This window comes from Lagopus leucura, unplaced genomic scaffold (assembly GCF_019238085.1).
Source record: "Lagopus leucura isolate 7727_CA_CO unplaced genomic scaffold, USGS_WTPT01 Super-Scaffold_100024, whole genome shotgun sequence".
Classification (NCBI taxonomy): Eukaryota; Metazoa; Chordata; class Aves; order Galliformes; family Phasianidae; genus Lagopus; species Lagopus leucura.
Genome location: NW_024962276.1, coordinates 7,704,273 through 7,723,460, shown reverse-complemented (window position 1 = coordinate 7,723,460; position 19,188 = coordinate 7,704,273). Strand labels below are relative to the sequence as shown.

Below are 19,188 nucleotides of genomic sequence, written 5' to 3'. Positions count from 1 at the left end.
ACAACTGAAACTGCCAGGGAAAAGTCAGTGGGTAAAATTGTTTATTTTCAGTTTGGTGTTCAGTTGCCATTTTGCATCCCTTACGTGTTACAGAGTATAGCTTTGGTGCTGTGCTGGACTCTGGGTTGCTGACACCTTCCATCCAGTTGGCTGGGGCTGCTGCTTGTGTGCAGGGCCGTGCTCCCGGTGTGCTGGCAGCAGGACGCAGCGTGGTCAGGGCTGGGTCACCTTTGCGTGGGGCACCGAGGGCTGCGGCACAGGAGCAGGGCTGGCTTTACCTGGGGGCTCCTGCTGATGTCTTTTCCACAGATGTCCAGCTTTGTGACCAACCAGTAAATCTTGTGAAGCTTGTTTTCCTTAGAGCATCTGTGTTTTATAACAGCGCTTTTGATTTGTTTTTCCTTTGTCTGGTGAGGTTTCTTTGGTCCGGCACGGTCAGGCCTCCCTTTCTTCCTGGTGGATGTGAGCCCGCCGCTGATGGCTGCCCGGGGATCGCAGCACGGCCCGTGCTGTGTGCCTTCTTCATTCCATCCTTGCGTTAATCCGTTTTCCTTTGGAGCATTTGTGGAGTAAAAGGTCTGGAAAAGCGTGCCTCAGGTTTTGGGGGTGGTGTGCTTGTGGCAGGCTTTCAGCAAACAGAGCTAACGGATGATACTGCCTGTGTCCAGCAGGCAAAGGTTATCCTGTGTAATGCTGCACTTGTAAATAAAGCTCTGCTATCAAAGCACCAGGGCACAACACCCTCAGCTTTCAGCTACTTGTCTGCTTGATCTCTGCCTGCAAGTCCCTGAGTAAAATTAGTAAGAGATTTACCAACAGCTTAAACTGAGACATATTTTTTGCACTGGATGTCTAAAATGCTGAATTAGGATTAACTGTAGGAGTTTGGGGTTTAGCTACGATCGGGATCTGTGACCTTGAGTCTATAATATTTGAGTGGAAATAATCAAAGAGTCATAGAATGCTTTGGGTTGGAAGGAGCCCTTAGAGGCCGTCTGGTCCCACTCCCCTGCGATGAACAGGGGCAGCCACTGCTCCATCAGGTGCTCAGAGCCCTCCAGCCTGACCTCGGGGCTGTGCATGGATGGGGTTAGCGAGTGGCATCCTGAGTTGTGGCCCAAGCTGGGAGTGTTGGCAGGTGATTGTAAAGAGAGAAAATAAACTGGGGCCGAAACTGGCCTCGATTTGTTCCTCACACAGCACTTGAACTGCCATCTGAAAATCTCTTCTGTGGCAAACACTTGACCAAAAGGACTTGCCCTGCTGTCCTGGGGGCTGCTGATGCCATGGCCTGGCTGATTTCCAAGGGAAGAGCCTCACTGCGACGGATGCTGTGTTGAATGTTGTTGTGGGGGTGCAATTGCCGTGATATTGCTATGACAATTTTTGTTTTCCTAGATTATTTGCAATATAAAATAATCCTTGCAAATATGTAGCGATTTATGTTTAACTTGCAATATACCACCAAGTTAGCATTTAAAGTTCAATTGTCAGTGCAAAGTGAAACTATTCCTCTGAAGGTATCATAGTGAAATATGCTTCCTTACAGGAATTAATGTGCTGTCCACATGTGGCGAGGTAATCTGAGCACAGCATCCTGCTGTATGAGGAACGTTTGATATTTCTAGCGGACTTAAACCTTGGCTTATTTCTTGTGTGTCCTTTGACAGTGAATCCACAACTGCACCAAATGCAGCAATAACGTTGATGCTTGCCTGCATTCTTTGTGCTCTTTTGGCCCTGTGTGCAGAACTGCCGTTTCCTGAAGGAGGGGATTCGCATTTGTGAGGGCTGCAGGCATGCAGGGGGACTTTGTGAATTTCTGGACGGGCACAATAGGTCAATGTACAGTTATGGGATTTTTAAAGGACCAATTAAATGTAATGTGTGATGCTGTTTTGTTCCAATGAAATCCAGTCTCCAACATGGCTTCTGCCAAATGCTTGGTAAGGTAGCAATCCCGGGCACTGAGTGCCTTTTCTGGATCCCGAGGCAGTGCAGGTCTGGAAACTTGGATGCATGTCTCTGATAGGCCTGAGGCACGATACAATGAAGATGTAAGAGCATAGAACATTTCCATCATAGAAATAACTAAAAATAATTCAGTGCAAACCAAAGCACATCTTTTTACTTCTTCCTGTTAAGCACAATATTCTTTAACCTTATTGTGCCCCCTTAACATCCCTGTAATCAGATATTCAAGAAAAACTTTACTGTAATTTATCTCTTTTTTGTAACATTTCGATTTTTAATTTTTGACTTCTACCACTGTTAATTACATTTATTTGCAACAAAGCAACTAAAGGTTGCTGCAGAAGTGATGGATTGGAGAGCAGTAGCTATCGGAATATGTTTGGTATTTTCCCTTTTATTGTAGCTGTGTTTTTAGACTTAGGATTTTAAACTTAATGCTGTAGTTTTCGGAGTGCCCTCGACTGCCTTGGGATTGGTCACCTTGTGTGGAAATGGACTCATCCCCATGCAGGAGGCACATCTGTAAATGCCCGGCTCTTCTGCGTGCAAACGATGTGTTGAATCAACAGATAGCTTTGCACGTGGAAAACAAGGTGATGTGAAGAGCAGAAGGCACTGGGTAATTAAATGTGCCTTTAGAGAGAGGGAAGCTGTTATGCCACAGTCAGTTCAGGAGTTCGTAGTTAATCATTATGTTCCTAAGAAATAAGAGAAAACAAATTGCAGCCGCCCGGAGCCCCTGCAGGTACGCCCTGTGTGCTCTGTTGCTCCTGGTGAATACAGGAGAGTGAAACACTTTCAGAGAGGCCTTGATTACATGCAACAGTGACTAATTAGACAATAAAGCAGCAGACTATTCATACTGCTTTCTACAAGAACCAAGAATGCATTATGAAACTAATCTTAAAAAAAATTAATTGCATCTCAGTCTTAATTTAAAACTGAGGGTTCCCCCCTCTCCCCCCCTCCCCCCTTTCCTGTTTCTTTTTATTCCAAGTTGGTCCAGGAAAATTGCTATTAATGAAATCTGCTCTCCGAGACTTCAATAGGCTTGTTATTCATTAAGGCCTCAGTATTTCTCTTAAAACGTATTGACCAGTGCTCAGGCCAGATACTTAACACAAAGTACACTTCGTAATTTCATCATTTTTGTTGTGCTCCTCTGAGATGCAGAGGTCTGCAGACTGCAGGAAAACAAATAAAACCCCCGAGCTTACAGTTATAGAGTATAAAAGAGGGGTAAAGGAAGCACTGAGTGTCTTTAAGATGATGAGACATTCATTAAGATTTTTCTGCCTTCCTTTTCCTATTTGCAGCCCATCTGAAGTATCATTAAAGCTTTTCAGGCAGCTTCCTGTGAGAAACCCTCTTCTGCGCTGTTTTTCTTCCTTGAAAAAAGGTGGCTGCTCTTCAGTCAGATTGTATGGATTTGGCCTGGGATTTGTATAATAACTATGGAGAATGCAGCGGTTGTTTAGGAACCTAATTCCCAATATGGCTCCCTTTTGATTAAGAACAAAGCAAGCATTTCACAGCATTATAGGAGCACAGAAAAACAAGTTAATGATCTAAACCTTTTAATTCATGGTTGCTTGTCTATTTAAAGTACTTCTGATTCTGCTATAAACAGACTGGCCCCTTTTTTGTTTAACTTCTTTCTTTGGTTTCTTCACATTTCTTTCTTTACTGTCCATGAAATTTGCAGCGAGTTTCCTTTTCTAACTGAAGAATGAGAGGCTGTGACTATAGAATGATACAGAAAGTAAGAAAGCGTATCTAAACCGGGCGTATATCCAGCACAGACCTCTTTGAAACAAGCTAAATTTAGGGTTGTTTTTGTTATGCTTTCTCCTTCCCTTTTTGAATACTGATCTTTTTTCATTTTATTTCTCTCTTTTTTTAACGAATATCAAGTCTTTGACTTTTTCAATACTTGATTTTTAGGTGATGCTGGGTATGGCTTTACTTGAAGCAGTTACTTGTGGTATTTGCTTTCTTCCTTAGCTCAGCAGATTGCTGTTCTTTGTGCCTTTATCTAGAGAGACAAGAGCGGCCTTTTCAGATCTTTCAATTACCAACAGAGAATGTGGTCCTTCAGGAAGAAGTTCCCTTCCAGAATATTCTTTTTTTTTTTTGCCTTTTCTTTTTTCCCCCCATAGAGATCTGGATCCAGAGTCTGTTCTTCAAACCTAACTCCCAAACTTTTTGGTGAACAAACCTGTCAGGGAAGCAGCAGCGGCACGAAGAATATCCTTGCCGTGGAAGGGCACCTTTCCCCCTATATATAAATAAAGATTTGCTGCTTCCCTTGTCATGATGTCTTTTTTACCTGAATTGAAAGCGACTGTTTTAGGTTGGTTTTTGTTTGCAATAGGAGCTCATTATTTCCTTTCTTTGCCAATGGCTTATTTGAGATACTTGTTAGAAATGATAAACGAAGGAGCAAATTGCACTCATACGTTTTATTACGTCTCTGTCCCATCAAGGTAAATTGAACAGCCAGGACACGTACAATAACTTCACAAACAACAACCCTGGGAACCCTCGCCTGCTGCCGCTCCCCAGTCTGACCGTGGTGTTGCCTCTGGCTCAAATCAAGCAGCCAATGACGTTAGGGACCATCACCAAACGCACAGGGTAAGTCCACGTGCACAAACCTTTCTCAACCTTGCTATGTGTCGCTTCTGTGGAAATAATTTCTCTCTAGTTGTATTCCATTTAAATTAATTTATTTATTTGCAATGGCAGTGTGTGTAACGTAGTGCTAACAGAGCACTTGGGTATGGGGGAAGGAGAGCTCAAGAAAAGAAAGCCAGCACAGATAGGCAAACAAAAACTGAGCACTGATCTCTAAGAATTCAGGAGCATTTCGGATGAGACGTTTTCTTGCAGTCTGCCATATGGGAAACACCGCATGCTGACATCAGGAGAAGTTTCACACCAGGAATTGGTATGAAACATAAGCAGAGCTGTATTCAATCAGAATAAGTTATGGGTTTACGTTGTTGGGTTTGGTTGTTTCTTTTTTGAGTTTGTTTCTTTTGATTTCCAAACTGCTCAAGCAGAGATGCTTTCTGACTATCAGAAACTGAAAGACAGTGAGCCAGGTTGAGTGGAGAGAAAACTTAATCCTGATGTTTTCTTGGCCTTATTTTTCTTCTGGAGTGGCTGTTTTGTACTATGAAATTCACATGTGGATTTTCTTTCTGGAATCAGTGGCACTTTGCTGCTCGCTGATGTGCTGTGATAAAGAACTGAAAAATGCTTATTCTGCAGCGCTCTACTAAATACATTTACATTGAAACTAGAAAGAAGATTCCCCGAGTTCCATGAACTGTACCAATTTTCAGGTTACTTCTTTCTGTTCAACCGTTATTTTTCTCTTGCTAAAATTCAGTTCTTCAGTTTTTGCAATTAATGCATAAAACCAGCAGGTGATTTTTTTTTAACCCCTCTCAATTTTTAGTAGTTCAAATCCCTGAATATTTTCTGGTTACAATTTCTAAGGCTGATTCGTGCATTGAGTTACAGACTGCTTTTGTATTTGTAAGAAAAACAGATCAAGTTTGGCGTGTGGTTGGGCAAAACAACCGTCAGTCCTACAAGTTAATAGCATTTTCCTGCATTTTAGTAAATGGGTGCAGGCACTGCTTTGCTTCAGTGGCTTCTTGCTTATCAATAATGAGGTGAATTCCACCTTGTGTTTCATGGTCTGGGAATTATTTTTTGGAAGGAGAGCTCAGGGATATTTCCTCTCTCCCTGAATAATTCCCACATTCTGTGCTGCAGCATTCTCTGAAATCTGTTACTGTTTCTTTAGTGCTCTAAATATGCATGATGGGCTTCCAAAGCTGACATCTGTATGCATGTATGTCCATGAATGTCTGTGTGTCTGTCTAACAGGCAGTCCTGCTCTCACTGCTGCGAACAGCAATTTCATTTCTAGAACCAAATCATGCACTGCAGACACTCAGTTGCCCAAAGGAAAGAGGCTACCTGCACCCATGTCCCTGACTCCCCAGATAATTGTAAATGAGTGCTAGGAAAGAGTGAAGTAGTGCGAGGGTAATGCTGTGATTCACTTCTTCTGCATATATATTTCAATGGTTTATGTTTGCATTTTATTTCTACTAACAGTTTAAACACTTGCAAGAAGAATAGATTGTGTCAGCAATCTAATTTTGTAAGTATAGAAGGGTGAGATTTGGAATGTGGGCAGGAGGGAAGCGAAACTTAGGGAAGGTGCATAGAAATAAGCAGCAAGTTACAGCTCCTGAAAAAGGAAAAATACACAAAGGTTTCTTAAAGAGTGCAGTCAGAGGAGAACAGAAACGAGGACACAAAGGAATGCACTCAGAGCTGGGTGGGATGAGATGTAGGAAGAACATAAGAAGGCATCTGATGGTCGGTAAGGCGGCGGCGGCAGCAGCGGCGAGGGGGTGATTTAAACACAGCCTCTGGTGCAGCTTTGGAGGTGCTTGGCTGCTTACAGAAGCTCACACAGCTGCCTTACAAAGGCTGCTTCTTTATTGCCATGATGATACCTGCACACCTCACAACGGCCATTACCAATAAATGGGCATTCTGTATGTAATGTTTTATCCTTATTTTTCTTAAATGTACTCAAAATAGCGTCCGTATCCATAGTTTTCTTTGATGAAATTCTACAGTTCTCAGCCTGCCCATGCCCTATTATTGTGTGTAATTTCTAAATTTAATTAAATTTAAAATACTCAGTGAGGTTTATGTAAGGGGAGGAAAAAGCAGTCATGGGAAATACCCTGCTGTGTAAATAGAGTTTTTGTGAATGAGGATCATAATTTTCAGCAAAGCCGGTGTAGATGTGTAACGTTCAGCTGAGTGCTTCCCTCATTTGTTCTGCATCCAAAACATTTGATGAAAGTACACAAAATTAACATGAAAAGCTGTATTTATGAAGTGGGGATTTAGGAGGAATGACTCGCATCCAAGAAGCCTGGCATGCCTAAAATGACCGAATTGAGACAGCAGCCTTAACTTAAACCTCCAGGGGGCAAAGCGTGTGTTTAACATATTTAACATCTGCCCTCATATTTCTGCAAACACATAGCAATGTAAGTCTGTACAGTGTAATATTTAGACAGGACAGGGACCATCTGCCTCACTCTGAGAAGTGTAGGAGGCATATATTGCTGCAAATGGCAAAAGACAGATGTATTTACACCTACGTGGTCAGCACCTTTAAGCAGCGCTCCAAGGAAACAAGGCTCTTCTTTGGAAGCAGCTGCTTAACCTTGTGATTGTGCAGTGATCAGAAGAGGAGGAGGAATGGCAGTCGGTTGGATTTTACCATTGCTGCTCAGTGGCCCTTAAAGCTGATTCCTTTTCCGTTGTTTCAACATTTAAAGAGTGACACATTTCTTCTGTTACAGTGTATTTTGAAAAGTAAAAAGCAAGCCAAAAAGAATGCTGTATAATTTGCCCACTCTGGTTTCATCCATTCTATTTGCTTTTAGCTTCTCTAATACAAGATATCTTACTTAAGTTTTTCAGGTTTTATTAACCATGTAGAGGTTTGTTTTGCCAGTATCCGGGACAGCAAACTATTTTTCAGGTGAAAGGACCTATCACTGCCCTTAATAGGATCTGTCTCCAGCAGAGCTCAATGCGTGTCACTTTATTTGACAAGTGGAACGGCAGTAAATTCTTTACAAGTGGTCGCCGTAGCCCCGTGGGAATGAAAGACCAGAATCTGGAGCTGTGTCATGATGGTGCTGTTCATCACAGATATTTTTTTCATGTAAGCTTGTATGTTTGGGAGCATTATCTGATGGGACATTGAGCTCTGATTCTGAGCAGTTTCCATTCTCAGCACTCAGTACCTCTGTGCAGTACCTCCCTTACCCATCACCATCACACGTTCCCTGCCCTCCATTTCTTCCCTTGCTTTTTCAGGTCTCCCAGGGCAACTCCCCCACCTCCAGAAGCACTTCATTTTTGTCCCTATGTTTTCTCATCCTGCTGACTCACTTTCCTGCAGTTTGTGCTGTCAGTGCATTCTGAGGAGCAGATAGATGTTCCCAAAGGAGCTCTGGCACTAATGAGGAAGGAAGCATCTAATGTTTTAAAGATTAGGGGGATGCAAGACAGCGAAGGAGATAGGTTTAATAAGTCCATATAGATCCATGCCTCAGTTTCCCTCTCAGAATTTTAATAGTTATGCTGAATTCCTTCTCAGGTCTCGTGAATGGGTTAATTCATTGCTCCTGTAACAAAGAGCTTATAGATTGGAAAGAGGAAGAGCTGTGCGGTCCATCTCACGCTTGTCTGTAACAGGGAGTGCATCCGAACATGGCAGAGGACAGCTTTGTGCTGTGCAGCTTCGTAAGCGTGCCTTGTGTTTGTGGAATGAGTTGTAGTTTGTTTCCAGTGTAAGAACGTGGGGACACAGATGCACTGTAATAGGAAGAAGGGAAATAAGCGATAGAGGAATGGCCCCAAAAGAAAAACTATTTCAGAAATGGACTTCTCTGGCAGCAGCTGGAGAACTTTCTGGTTTTAACTTTCTCAAGCCGTTCGGTCGTTATATTTGTATCATACTTCATTCTCAGATTCATTATAGATGTAGTGAAACACAAAGATGTGCCCTACATTCGTTGGGTCTTGTCACAGCAGAGACGTCCAATGCATCTTGCAGGAAAAGAGACAAACTTTTTATGTTTTCCATCCAATAATCATGGGTAGTGAGCTTTTAAACATGAAACTCCATCCGTTCTTCATCCAACTCCCCATTTTCATTCCTCATTACACCCTGAATAAGAGGAGGAGTAGGTTAAGTGTCTGATGTTGAAGCAGGCTGAGATATTATCATTTTAATGTTTCTCTTTGCTTTTATTTCACGTACTGAACATCACTGGTATCCATTTATCCTATTTGGCTCAGAAAGGCTTGGTTAATTCCAGTTTTCACTACTGGGGCAAGCAAAAATAAGGTGTGCAAAGTCCTGTCGTCGTAGTGTAGTTATGGAGGTACAGGAGCTAAAAATCAAGACAATATTAAAAGCAAATCTGAAGAATACATTGAAATAGGTTGGCTGCTGTGCGTGCTGCAGGCAGGCACTCAGGCACATTTCTCAGGCGTGTTTTACGTCGCTTTAACATTTTATAAAATATATTTTGGTTGTAAAGCAACTACTGTAAGTGATACCAAATACAGTCAGGATGGCAATGAGGGTTTGAGTAAATGAGTGTCACGTGTTTTATTAAAAACTTAAATAGTTGCAAGTTTATATTACATGTAACAAAGTTGAATAATATTTCAGTTTTGAATTTGCTGAAATTCAGAAAAGAAATTAAGAAAATGCTGTTGGAATTTTGAATCATAAATCATCTTCAGTTATTATTTTCCTTTAGAATTCCCCACTAACCACGAGAGCAGAGAACCTCAGTGAGGTTTCTGCCTTGGCATTGCTGTGTTACTGCCGTCGAGCGCAGCCATCTGCTGCTGTCTTTTCAAGGTTGGGTTATCCTGTAATTTGTTCTCCCCCCATTAACATACCATCCATATTGTGTGAAGGAAATATGAAAAACAATTACTGAAATAAATGTCTTAGGAAAAAAACAGTCATTTTCAAAGAAAGTGGAACTCATGAATGTAAAAATCCGTGTTCATCTTTCTTATGGCTATAAATAAGACTGTAGCTTAGTCTTGTGACTGATTACATTTCCTACATAACACAAGATTTTGAGTCTATGTATGGAAAAAATTGTTGCTAACAACAGCAACACTATAAAACAAGAAAACATCTTCTACTGAAGACTGTATCCCCCTAGGTAATTTATATTTAAACTGGAAAGAATTTCTTAATGTGCAAATATAATTGGGTCAGTATAGTATGGTGGGCTAAAAACCCCAGATTGCCACACTGTTGTAATGCACTCACGTGAGCATCATGAGCCTGCTTTGTGCAGATACAGAAACTGAGGCAGGTGGAAAAGGAATTGCTTGCTAAATGTCCGGGGTCAAGCAATTCCAGGCTCCCAGTCAGAGCTGCCCACCTCCAGTGACTCTTCAAATACACACGGGATAGATTCTGGGAATTAAACTTGATTGGTTGTGGGCTGTACAAAAACCTTAGCTTTCCAGTCAGTGCTTAAAATGTGCAGCAGTGCTTTGCTGATGTGATGCTGAGCCATGAGAACGGCCCTCAGCTCCACGAGGCGCTGAGTATTGCTGTATGGCACGTCCTACCACTCGTACACTGCATGCAATTCGTACATTTCTGGCAGTGTAGTTGGGGTTTTGTTCAATCACCATGCATTAGGTCTGGAAAGGCAGCTGGTTCCATCAAATGAGGAGCGGGCGCAGGATTTTTTTCCACAGTATTCCATTCCATATTGGATTTTTACATCCTAGAATGTAGAATATACATCTTACTTTTCTACCTTCACATTAAAGGTGTTCTTATGAGATGTCTGTGTTTCTTGATGTTGCACTCGTGCCAGATTTAGTTTTTTCAATTCTTTTTGTGCTGCTCTAATTTTAAATGTTTACACATAAGGCTGAGTGCACAACACCTCGCAGTGGTAGACCTGCTGGGTTTAGTTGATTGCCTGAAAATACTTCAGTTGTTTCAACTGGCCAGAATTCATCCCTGAGTCCAGGTATGAAAAGAAAGATGATGCATTGGCATTTACCAAATCAGTCATTCAATACTATTGTGGGTAACATTACATCCCAAATGGGAATCAAAGGAGCTGTGAGCACATGAGCAGCTCCACGTTTACCTCCTGTTTTGCTTTTCAGATTTTATGCAAATGTCAGTATGGCAATGGCTGGTGATGTAAACAAGGGGAAATTCCATGCAAAATGCTCTAAAATTGGTGGTGTGTGATACCACTCTCAGGACTATGCACTGTACCAAGTAGTTCAGCTGCAACCACATCATGGTACAGATACATTGCAGAGTGGCCAAAAGCACTAAGCTCTACAAATTGGGTGATTTTTAACATCAGGTGTATTCGAAGTAAGTTAGGATTCTCTTTCCTGCATTCTGTGCAAGCTTATCAATGGGGGAATAAGATTTCTGGGTCATCTAGTCGCTAGAGATGATTAATTTGATAGTATCTTTCTATCCTAGGAAAAGGGCTGCGGAGCTTTCCCGCAGAGGAGTGCCTTGTGCTGCAGTCTCTCTTGCCCAGTGCATTCACCAAACTGTCCCATGCAGAGCTTCAGTGTTTCACGGGGAGCAGCCACACATTTGTTGCCCTTGTTGCTAATTTACTCTGTTTACCTGTTATGACTTCCAACGTCTATTTAAGGCTCTTTTGACTACATTTGCCTAAGAATCGTCTGCAGACTAAACTGTGTCTAACTGGAACTACCGCGCCAGAGCCCACCTGCACGTGATGCATTGCATGTGTCGCAGCGTGGTGCATGGAGAGGGAGCTGCCCGTGAGCCCTGGCCGTGCAGCCGCTCGCGCTGTGGCCGCGTGCTCTGGGCAGGCGCCGCTCCGTGTGTCAGCATGCTGGTGATGTGAGAGGTCTACATCTCTTTCAGGGCATCATGAATGGTTATGACAGTTATTTTGTTTACCTTCTGCGTAAATCTTAATAGCATGATGTAGAGTGTACTTGTTGGTAATTGAGTTTTCATCTAATTTCTGTGCATTTTTCCCCCTTCCGTGAAGACCTTACCTGTTTGGAGCAGGATGTTTTTCCATAAAAGCTCCATGGTGAGTTCTCAGTTCAATCCCAGCATGCCTATAATTCATTTGCTGTACTCACTAAATATAACTCTGTGTTTAGACTTTTTGTTTGGGATTATTTATTTTTTTTCCACATTGTTCACTGCATGGCTGATCCATAGGTGGAAGCACTGCATAATTTCACTTTTAAGCTGTGGATGCATATTCACCATCGAGTGTTGTCAAGCAAATGCATTCTGTTTTTGTTGTTGGTTTTTTTTTAACCTTTGACGGTGCATTTAATTTTTAAGTAGCAAAGAAGCTGAAAAACTTAATTATTTTCCAACAGGCAAAAAGGATTGCAAGTGATTTTCAAAGCAGGTCTGCTTTTTTGTATCGCTTCCCTTCCTATAGTGGCACTAAGTTGCTCACAGACAGAAATCATCAGTGATGACCTCCTGATACTAAGCCAGATTAGCAGTGAGTAGACAGTAAATATTGCAGTAAGAGACGTGAAGCAAGTCAGGTGGGCACTGCAAAAGAATAATAATTTACAAAGCTTATCACACCTGAGGAAAAAGCAAACCACAGTTCCCTTAATGTAAGGATATTTGAAATAATAATGTATTATTTTTTATAACGTAAAATGGAAGCATATTTCAAAGGAAGAACAGTTCATAAGTTTTGTTTTGCCGGGGCTCGGTTCAGGATTCATACAGAGCTTTGTAACAGCCAGCCACATTTTATCACATGAGGGTTGGGTGGCTGCAGTTATAAGCATCAAGATTGGACGAAGTCGGGGGTTTTCTTAGGAGATGTACATGGTCTGTGTGTCTTTGAGAACGTATCACTTCAGCAGAGAGGTCTTGCTAGGAGGGAGGCTGAGGGTGGCTCACGAAGGGTGCGTAAGCTCTGCAAACTCTCGAAAAGCAAAGGCACTGTGAGACAAAAGGAAAGGGAACATTTCTTTACTCCTTATCACATGAATCATTATTACGTGAGCATTGCATGGGAAGGAATTAACAGCGCAGTATTTGGCTCCCAAAGCAGTATTCCTATGGAGCGTTCCCAAATGCAGTCTGTGATGCACCCAAATTTCGTCTGGCAGTGATCTAAGGAGTGAAGGGCTCTGGAAGAGGAGTGCTGAGCACGGCATGCATTGGCCAGTGCTGCTGGGGGCTCCCTTCATAGCACGGGTTCCCAGCACTGCAGCCTTGTCAACCAGAAATGACTTTAGATTGAAGCAAGATTAAAAGGCCGAGATTAAAGAGGGGAATGTATGAAATAGACTCAGAAATCGTTGCCTGTCTTTCACAAGACTCTCTTGTGGTTTGTTTAACGCCAGTGCTAGCTCACAAATATGGGCTTTCCTAGCCTACAGAGAAATTAGGATAAAAAACACACTTTGGGCAGGGAAAGAAGTCATGTTGTTCCCATTAAAGTCTTAATGAGACCTAAATTATGTAAACAGAATGAATGGAGATTTGACAGCTTATTGCCTGGCGAATAAAGGAGCCTGCTATTTCTTTCTTGCTTTCTTGTGTTTTATTCATGATTTGACAACTGGGAACATGTCTTTATTTTCCTTTTTTCGGCACAAAGATAAAGTAATGAAGATGTTTGTATTTTGAGGCAGATAGGAGTTTTCAGTAATTTTGCAGCTGTAAATTTTGTGCAGTGTTTTTCTCTGGTACTTTTGTGGCCACTTATGAGAAAACTTTTCCCTTCAAAAATGGAGCGTGCCCATTTTGGTGGATTTCTCTGCGGATGATTTGTGCAGTGACTTACAGATCAGTGCTGTGGTTTTTATGAATCTGATGCGTTTAAAACCTCGTCACTGGTGATATAAAACCAAACAGGGGCTGCAGAGAATGAGAATCGCACTATTTTGTAGATGATACTTCGTTTCATAAATCAATTTCTTCATATCGTGGATCTGAAATTTGTTTTTTATACATTTAAAGCCATGTCACTTGTTTGCTGTCTGAAACTGAAGACATTGAACAGCCAGCAGTATTCTGAAGGACACGGAGCTCTGTGAGGCACACTCCATGCCTCTGTTGGTACCCTGTGGTTTTCACCAGTTGCCTATGATTTTCAGAGCATTTAAATAGAATTAATTCCTTTTTCTTACCTCCATAAAGTGGGAAAATAATAACAAATGAGAAGTAGCTGAGATATAGTTACGATGTTTTATGATGATCAGTTATAAGCACACTTCAGAAGCTGTGGCAGACCTTAGGGTTGGTTACAGAAGTCAAGGAGTCTTAGTGCTGAGTTGGTTCAGAAGCTCTTCATCTTTTGTTCTTTGTCAGCATGAAAAAAACTTGCACGCTCCTGCTGCAGTCTTCATTTTTTTAAGGAGATGACAGTGGTGCCTTAATTATCATCAGCTTCCTCTCAACTTTTGTGCCATTTCCATAGAAAGTGCACATGTGTGTTTTTTACTGGTTATGTACACATCTATTCTCAGTGTTCCTACACTGAAAATGGGAATCATCCTCCAAAATGATGTCAGAGAAGTTAGTTATTATCAGCAGCATGCATTTCCCCAGATGCCCTGTACTGAGCTGAAGATTGAGTTCTAGCGGGTGCCTTTGTCTCCATCTTCAAGTGGGACAGGTGCATGGGAGCTGCTGGAAACTGAAATTGCACTGCATGGCCTTTGCTGAGGCAGAGATCTCCCGGAGTGTGGGTGATGTAACGCCAAGGTTTTTGTTAGCACTGTTCTACAGCTCAGCAGCTGCATCGTGACAGAGAGGGGTCGGTGTGCTGGGCAGGAGGCACGGCCATCTCCGTTCCTTTTCTCCTCCGCAGTGTTCTTCATCCTTCCTGCAGCAGAGCTCACCCAATGGAAGAAGCCCCACGCTGTGCCCTGCGGTTCGCTGGGCCTTTCCTGCACCAGGGCCTCTTGCAGAGGGGCTGCACAGAACTTGGGGAACGGGGGCAGCTTTCTGCAAACCCGGCAGTGGAAGTGGATGGCAGAGCCTGCCTGAGATCCTCAGCTCCCTGCTTTGATGGGCACGATCTGCTCGAGTGACAGAGGAAAAGCCCTTATTGCCCCCCTAGGGTGAAACAAGCAGAAGTGGTTCTTTTTTGCAGATAAACTCTGGGACCGTTAGCTCTTTCTGTGTTATGTTTTTTCTTTTTTTTTTTAACCTTCTGCTGTAGGTTTCTGCATCGATACCATTGGGATAATAACAGTGCTGTGCCGTGGTGAGTGCTTGGTGTAGGTGGGCAGACCCAGACGGGAAGAGGTCTGCCAGCAATTTATCCTCCATGTCTCTTATAGGGCCGTTGTGTCTCGTGATGGAAGACTGAAATTAAGAGCAAAGGTTTTGGTCAGATTAGTTCAACTTTTCTTATTTCTTCTGCCCTTCTTCCTGCATCATAAGCCTTTCCTGCAAAAAGATACAGCGTAATATTCTGAATGTCAGTATATTGTGAAGATTGCTTGAAATTAACTGTTTTTAAAAGTGAGCCCAAATGTGCCTTAATTTCAGCTTATGGAATAATTTACGAAGTGCTGACAGGCTGAGAGCAAGGAAAGAGCAGAAGTTCTTAGCAGAAAGCAGTCATTCACCACCTACCTTCAACATTTCTGTTTTGTTATCGTTTATAAAGCTGAGAGGGTGCTTGCATCTACGTAATGATGAGGGTTTATAGTTTTCAAGTTGTTAAAATATCATAATGACATGAAAATATATTTTTCTAATGGCATTACCATTACAGAAAAATAATTTGGCTTTTGAGATCTACTGAAAGAAAGAAACTTGAGTTGGAACGTATTGATGAAAACTCAGAGGTTAAAGTGAAAAGGTGGGAAACCAAAAGGTTCCATAGTTACAGTAATTTCAGTGTAGACCTGTTGACATCCCTGCACTTATTTCAGAAATATGCAGAAACCAATGTGATGCAGCAGCAGTCCTTGGCTTTTGTTTTTTGCAGGACTAAGTTGAACCACATGAGTGCTGATGTTTTGCAGGGTCTGCTCTCTCTGACTACAAAACACCACTCTGGGATGGAAAATGTTTTGTCACTGAAGCCAACACTTCAATGCACGCCTTGAAAGATGTACATCTTAAAGATACAAAGTAAATAGAGTGTAGTCCAGAGCATTTCCTCCAGCTGTGTATGCCTGTGTTTGGTTGAGCAGAGCTCTTTGGGACTCAGAGCGTCCCAAACTCAGCAGAGATTCTGTAATTTGTTGTTGATCTCAGGTTCCCTTCTGCTGAAAGGCTCAAAGCAATGGTTGAAGTCCATTATGTCTCTGGTTTATGTTTTAGGATAGCATTTGCTTCTACTTCGTTGGTGGTTTTTTTCTCCTTTTTATATCATCTCAGTAACCTCGGATGTGTGGTGAGAATATTTAGAATATTAGGAATATTAGAATAGCATAGAAAGATAATTTTCAAGAGTTTCTATGAGGAAGCAAATGTGAGTGAATCCTGTTGGTACTCATAGTTGGCTCTGTACTGATTGAGGGGCAACATCATCCTTCTTAAATCTTGTTTAATGTTAAGAACAAACATTTATTGTTTGAAGCACGGATCAGTAAGAAGCCCGTGATGAGTGCACGCATTGCAGCATCATTTCTGCACTGGTGTCCATGTGTGAATGCTTGGAAGCTGAGAACTAATAATAGTTTTCAACACACAGTTTGTCCCAGAACTGATGGAGAGGGCTGCTTGTGTGACGGATGACTATTCAAAGTGAGCAAAATCTATTCTGAATTTTTATGAGCGGCTGACAAGTAGTGTGTTAATATCAATCAAAAATTCTGATATTGTGGTCAGGAACTTTTTGGAACACAGAGTTTGGATCCGGTGGTCTGTAATTGCAGACGTAACAGTTGGATATGAAGTGCTTTGTGGTAGTTCAATATCGGAGTTACTGACTATAAATTGCAATTGCTCTTTGGGGACGTTCCACCTTCTGGTGTAAGCAGAAGAGCTTCAGGACCGGTCTGAGTCCATGAATGTTCATTTGAATATTACAGTCAATGTAACACAGTTCCTTTTGGAAGGTTGTTTTCATGCTGTTATTTTATTTTATTTCTTATTTTTTCTGCAAATGAAACACGTGGCCACAGGTTTGCTGTATCTGTGACCTGTGGCACATACGTATCTGCACACACAATTAGGAGTTAAGAACTTAAAAACAAATAAGAATGTGGCAGTGTAATCAGAGATAGATATATTATGGAATAGGAATTAATGAAAGAAAAAATAAAGCGGGGAAAGGTAGGAAGAGAAGGAAGCAATGACATAGAATATAAGAAAGAGAGAGAAAGCAAATTGCAAAGATGGAAAAAAGAATAGGACACGGATAAGAAGGAATCCTGTGTGAACTTCTCAATCAGTGTTCCTGCTGAGGAACAAATGAGATCCAGGTTTGCTGGGCAGTGCTCTAAAAAGAGCTTTGAATTCATACAAATCTGGAAGGAGCCGAAGAAGAAAGTAAAAATGCAGTTGTGTTCCAGTACAACACAGTGACAAGCCACTCGATGTGCTACTTGTACATTGTTCAGTATCACAGGAGAATTTTTCTTACTCTTTTTATTTGGTGCAATTACTGATTTGTTTTAACATATAGCACGAGTGTGCGCATTCTTTCCCTTCCCTCCTGTCCTCTGCATGCTGTTCCCTCTTACCTGTTGCTCACGTCGTGTCTACTGCAGTGGTTTCAAGCCATCCTCACTGTCTGGGTTGTAGCTGAGCAGCAGTCAGTGTGAGTGTCAGCTGGATGTGGATCTTCTGCAAATGCTGGGAAAGACCAGCCGCCTTGGGTGGCTGCCCCAGACTCTGTGTTTTCATTCCCAAAGGGCTTCCAAATGTCTGCATTCCCTTTGGAATTTGTTTCTATTGAATGCAAATGTTCAATATTGGGTCTTTCAAACAGTCTAACCAATTCTGCATTATGAGCAGTGCTGTTCTTCAAGTTAATGAGTTCAGTGATCGAGGGGAATTTGGAACCTATTATCCAGAAACACTGAGCATCTGTAAGTCCTGCCAGATCATAGGGGAACTGCAGATATTCAGCACCTCCGAATTTGTACCTGAGAATGGCTGTTAAGCAAAGGACATCATCATTTTTTAAGTATCAATTTGCCTAATTTGTTTTTTTTGTTTGTTTGTTTTTTGTTTTTAATTTAAGCAAAACCAAACCGGCTCCACAAATTTCACCCAGTAAGTCTGTGGGAGGAGAGTTTTGTGTCGCTGCAGTCTTTGGATCATCGAGGTCGTGGTTTGCAAACAATGCTGGGCTGAAAAGAGAAAAAGGTAGGGAAACTTTCTGGAAATTAACTGTGCTTCTTATGGTTTTCTTTTTGTCTCCCCAGCCCCTGCAGTTCTTTTAGTTGATGTATTTGACCACAAGTTTATTAAGCCGAGCGACTTCCAAGAATAGTCGGCGATTTCAGTAAATATTTTTTCAGTTTCTGTTCTGCTGTTGCAGTAAGATTTTCTTTCTTCTCGCAAACAGATCAATCAAAGCAGTTTGTAGTGGAGTCACTGTACATCATCAGCTGCTACGGGAGCCTCGTGGAGCATGTGTTGGAACCACGTCCGCTCAGCACTGCTCCCAAGATCAGTGATGACACCCCTCTGGAAATGATGACGTGCCCGAGAGCCAGCTGGACTTTGGTTAGGTAGCTCATTTCTTTTTCTTTCTGTCCTCCTTTTTGTCCAGTAAATGAGTATGAACTTCTTTTTTTTTTTTGAAAGGAACGAATGAACTGCATCAAGATTTTTGCTGTTATTTTTATCTGTTACGGACTTTCCATTGAAAGAGGACTCAATAGCAAATTCAAGCCTAAATTTTCATGTAGTTCTGTTAGTGCTTAGACATGGAGCTATGTGAACACGTATAGGATCAATAGAGATCTTTATCAGTTGGTGATTTTAAATGATCAGTTTGTAATTTAGTTTTTTATATATTTTATATTTATAAATACAGAATTCTGCCATGAGAGATGAGTGAGGTTTTCCAGATGAAGCATTGCAGAGTTAGGCGAGTTATCCTGTAAGTAGCTGAAGGTAGCATTTCTTGAGGTAGCTGAAGAAATTATTCCTGACATGTGGAGGAAAGTAAACAAAAATTGATGAGAAACTGTTGTCAGTGCTTTTGACGTTTTAAAATATTTTCTTATCGATTTTTCTTGGCTCCTATATTCCTTAGTGCTGCTTATTGCTGGACTGGATTGATCAATACTTGATTTACCAAGCTATTTAGGAATGGCCCACCCTAATTAAAATTACAACACAGACTTCTAGACCATTATTGTTGAAATGAGTAGGTTGTAATGGAATTGAAAATTCTAATTGGATCAATAGTCCATAACTTTACACAGCTTTATTTTCACAGTTTGTAAATGCTCAATGACTTTACAGCATTGAAGCAATGCTAGTTAACAGAACACAAAAGTTCCCCAGGTTCTGTAGTATGTTTATATTAAATAACGTTGCCGTGGTCCTAAAAGTATTTACCAGCATAATCTGAACTGCCTTCGTCATTTTGGTGTGCAGTATTTGCTGCAGCTGACAAGCAA

The 19,188-nt window shown here is 41.6% G+C and overlaps 1 protein-coding gene across 11 annotated transcripts in view; it reads left to right on the top strand.

Annotated features, from left to right (window-relative positions):
- Positions 1-19,188, top strand: part of BCAS3 (BCAS3 microtubule associated cell migration factor) — a 301,702-nt gene that overhangs the window by 102,785 nt on the left and 179,729 nt on the right. For 8 of the 11 annotated variants that reach the window (XM_042879722.1, XM_042879731.1, XM_042879724.1 and 5 more), the window contains exons 16-19: positions 4,461-4,611; positions 11,643-11,687; positions 17,796-17,920; positions 18,123-18,288. In XM_042879722.1, the coding sequence (XP_042735656.1) occupies positions 4,461-4,611; positions 11,643-11,687; positions 17,796-17,920; positions 18,123-18,288 (487 nt within the window). The remainder of the gene's footprint in view (positions 1-4,460; positions 4,612-11,642; positions 11,688-17,795; positions 17,921-18,122; positions 18,289-19,188) is intronic. The other 3 variants (XM_042879725.1, XM_042879723.1, XM_042879730.1) reach the window with 1 other exon arrangement.